Source organism: Lactuca virosa, chromosome 4 (assembly GCF_052849685.1).
Source record: "Lactuca virosa cultivar CGN04683 chromosome 4, Lactuca_virosa_CGN04683_v6, whole genome shotgun sequence".
Lineage (NCBI taxonomy): Eukaryota > Viridiplantae > Streptophyta > Magnoliopsida > Asterales > Asteraceae > Lactuca > Lactuca virosa.
In genome coordinates this window covers 179,556,410-179,560,498 of record NC_136429.1, presented here as the reverse complement: position 1 = coordinate 179,560,498, position 4,089 = coordinate 179,556,410, and the positions used below count along the sequence as shown (strand labels likewise).

General features: G+C 34.2%; 1 protein-coding gene across 1 annotated transcript; it reads left to right on the top strand.

Annotated features, from left to right (window-relative positions):
* Positions 1–2,631: 2,631 nt before the first annotated feature.
* On the top strand, positions 2,632–3,553 carry LOC145105399 (uncharacterized). Its single transcript, XM_079042512.1, has 2 exons — positions 2,632–3,432; positions 3,500–3,553. Exons 1-2 carry the CDS (start codon positions 2,632–2,634, stop codon positions 3,551–3,553), a joined length of 855 nt encoding a protein of 284 aa, XP_078898638.1.
* The last annotated feature ends 536 nt before the right edge of the window (positions 3,554–4,089 follow it).

The window sequence follows — 4,089 nt, the reverse complement described above, 5'->3', positions numbered from 1 at the left end:
ATGTTGTTGCTTGTTTACTACTTTGCACTGTTATGATACTTTACATGACGTCCTCCACCCCTGAACGTTTCCGCCGTTCTTGGTTTTGGGGTGTGACAGAAACTGAGAAGTTCGACAAAATCTTGAAAGAAAAGGGTCCTCTTTAACTTGAATCAAATACGGTTGTGTATCCTAACTTCAAATGCTCAGATGAAGTTATCTTCCCAAATCATGTGTTTGTTACCTTAGGAAATGGTGATAAAGTTAAACCTAAAATTAACAAAATTGTTGAAGAGGATAACAAGGAAGCTTCGAAAGAAGGATTTTTCTCAAATCAAAGCACTGTCGAAAATAATATCAACAAGAACTCGTCCACTTTTCAAAGACAAAACCTCAAAGAATCTGGGTTGTTAAAACTGCCAAACCAAAAGAAGAAAAACAATCAAAAGAAACAGTTTTTCAAAAGTCGAAACAAAAAGTTCAAAATTTCAAAGAACAAATTGAAAAGATTTCAAAAGAACAAGGAATTTCAATGACTAAAGCGAGGAAGAAGGTTTATTGGCAAAATATTGAGTCTCAAAACAAACAAAGTGTTTTGTCTAATAAATCATCTGAAACAATTAAGTCTAAAACTGTTCAGACAATTTCTCAGCACAAGTCTTTTGTTAAGAAAACACCCGCTCAGAATCAAAAAGATTTGTCAAAAAGTCAATCACAAGTCTCGAAGTCCAATTCAAAACAAAATGTTCAAAACTCAAACAAATAGAATATTGTAAAACATCAACAGTCAAAGAATTTTGTTCATTATTCTCAAAACAAAAGATTTTCACAAAATAATTTTCAAAGAAATGGTTTTCAACCAAATGAACAAAGGAATTCTTTTCAATTTTCTAATCAATGAAGATTTTCGAATAGTCCACAAGTTTTTCGTCGATCAAATGTTGGTTATCAAAAACATTTTCAAAATCGTTTTCAATCACAAATCAAATCTAAATTTCCAAAAAAACATTTTGAAAAGGTAAATGTCAACGCAAAGAGAAATGTGACGTTTAAACCTACACAACCTCATTTTCCCAATCCATCTTCGAAGAAGCCAAATAATGTTTTATTTTCAAAAGGAACAACCAATGTCAAAAACATCAATCACTGGTTGGAAGGGAAAGGCAAAGTTTATCAAAATGAGAAGTTTTCACAAGAAGAAATTAAGGTTGCATATGATAGTTACTTGAATGAGTCTTCTAATGGAAGTTCATCATCCAAATATTCGAATTCATCTGTTCGATAGTGGCAAGTTGTTCCAAAAGCGAAAGTTGATGTGAAACGAACTGAGAAGGTTAAAGGGAAAGTCAGTGTTGATTCTAAACAAAAGAATGATTTCATTTTTATACCCTTATCTAAAGAAGTGGACTTAATTGATAGTTTGAAATCAAAAGTTCGTAATTGGGTTTTAGGATCTTCGTTTCATCATACATTTTGTTCAAATAACCAAGGACCCAAACAACCTTGGGGACCTAAATTCTTTCACTGATTGCAGATTTTATGTGACGAGCAATATGATGACAAATGGTACATTGATAGTTGGTGCTCTCGTCACATGATTGGTAAAAAGGGAAATCTTAGAGATTTTCGAAGTCTGGAAAATGCTGGAGTGGTGAAGTTTGGCAATAATAACAAATGTGAAGTCAAAGGATATGGCAAAGTAACGAATGACAAGTTTACTGTTAACAGGGTAGCATATGTCGAAGGTCTTCAACATAACTTGATAAGTGTTTCGCAACTTGTTGTGGGCACTGGTAATCAGGTGGTTTTTAATGAAGAAGGAAGTGTGATTTCGAACATAGAAACAAAAGAAGTTATTCTCAAATCTAAGAGAAAAGGTGATATGTTTACCCTTGACATCAAACCTATGGTAGGTGTTCCCTCAGTTTGCTTACTCTCGAAAGCATCCTCAGAAATCAGCTGCATATGGCATCGAAGGCACTCTCACTTGAATTTCAAGAATTTTAATAAATTGGTCATTAATGATCTTGTTTGTGGTTTGCCAGTATCAAATTTTGATATTGATACTTTATGTGCAGCTTGCGAACAAGGGAAGCAACATAGACAAGGTCATCCGATTGTCATTGATTCGAAGATTATTGAACCTTTGGAACTTATTCATATTGACCTTTGTGGTCGTTCGACTGTTGAAATTCTCAACAAGAAGAGGTAAATCTTGGTTATTGTTGATGACTTTTCCAGGGTCACTTGGGTGTATTTTCTTCGCTTAAAATCAGAAACAACTCAAGAAATGATTGATTTTATCAAACACATCGAAGTGAGTTTAAAGAAAAAGCTTCGTAAGATCAAGAGTGACAATGGCTCAGAGTTCAAAACAAGGTTCTTGATACGTTCTTAACTGACAAAGGAATTTCACATAATTTTTCCTCTCCTTACACACCTCAACAAAATGGTGTTGTCAAAAGGAGGAACAGGTCTTTTTGTGAATCAGCAAGAACTATGCTTACATATGCGAATCTTCCATAATATCTTTGGGCTGAAGCCGTTTCGACACCCTGTTTTACTCAGAATCGATCTTTCATTCATCATCGTTTTAATATAGCTCCTTATAAAATCATTAACAACAGGAAACCAAATGTTAAATTTTTCCATATGAATCTCAAGGTTAACCTTTCGAAGTTTCAGTCAAAAGCTGACGAAGGAATATTCCTGGGATATTCTCATCATTCTGTTGCATATAGGGTGTTAAACAAACGAACCAGTAAAATCGAAGAAACTTTTAATCTCACTTTTGATGATTATTATGTTAAAAGAGTTGAAAAATGCTTTGAACAAAAGCCAATCATTAATGAATCAAATGATGATACTCAAAGTTTTAATTCTTTAGATTTTGATTATGATTTAATTTTTGGTGTTCTTGACAGGGATATTAATGCAGAAGTTCATGCTGATGATAATCAAGTACATGAAGCTATGAAGCACACTGATGATTCGACTATCACACAGGATGTTGTTGATATGAACTCTTCAACGACTTCTCTAATGAACAACGAAAGTTTACCAGTGGTACCCAATACTCAAGTAGAGGGGAAGCACTTTATTTCAACTAGTAGTGTTGACGGGGAGCATAATTTCGAGGGGGAGCAAGGTCAAATGAATGATAATGTTGAGAGGGAGCATCCTATTGTTGATCCAATTGTTAAGGGGGAGAAAAATAAATTCTTACCAAATACTTCGCATATTCATACTGATGTTTTTCATGACATACCTGATAATATGTCCATTGCAGGCGAAGGCTCCAAAATAGATGAAACATTCGAATATGCAATGTTGGATTTTGATCTTGCATATCCACCGATGTATAAATGGACACGAAGTCATCCACATGAAAAAATTCTTGGTGATCCTCAAGATGGAGTTTTGACGAGAGCCCAGCTCCGTGCGAAGAATGAGGTATTAAATGCTAATCAAGAATTTTGTATGTTCAATGTGTTTATTTCTAAAATTGAACCAAAATCAGTCAAGACTACTATGGATGATCCTGATTGGATTGTATCCATGTAATCTGAATTGACTGAGTCTGAACGAAATAAAGTGTGGAGACTTGTTCTGAAACCTCAAGATGTATCATTCATAGGTTTAAAATGGATTTTCAAAAATAAAACTGATAAAGAAGGGAACATTATTCGAAATAAGGCTAGGCTGGTAGTAAAAGGGTATTTGCAACAAGAAGGTATTGATTATGAAGAAACTTTTTCCCCTATCGCAAGACTTAAGGCTGTTTGAATCCTTTTAGCCTATGCAGCACACAAGAATTTCGACGTATATCAAATGGATGTAAAGTGTGCCTTTCTTAATGGAGTGCTATAAGAAACGGTGTATGTCGAGCAACCTACAGGTTTTGTGAATTCACAATATCCTGATCATTGTTATGTTTTAGATAAGGTTGTTTATGGACTTAAACAAGCTCCTCGAGCCTGGTATGCCACTCTTACTATTTTTTTAAAATCATCGAAATTTAAACAAGGATCAATTGATCCCACTCTCTTTCTAAAGAAAGTTGGGGATTATCTCATGCTTGTTCAAATTTATGTTGATGATATTATTTTT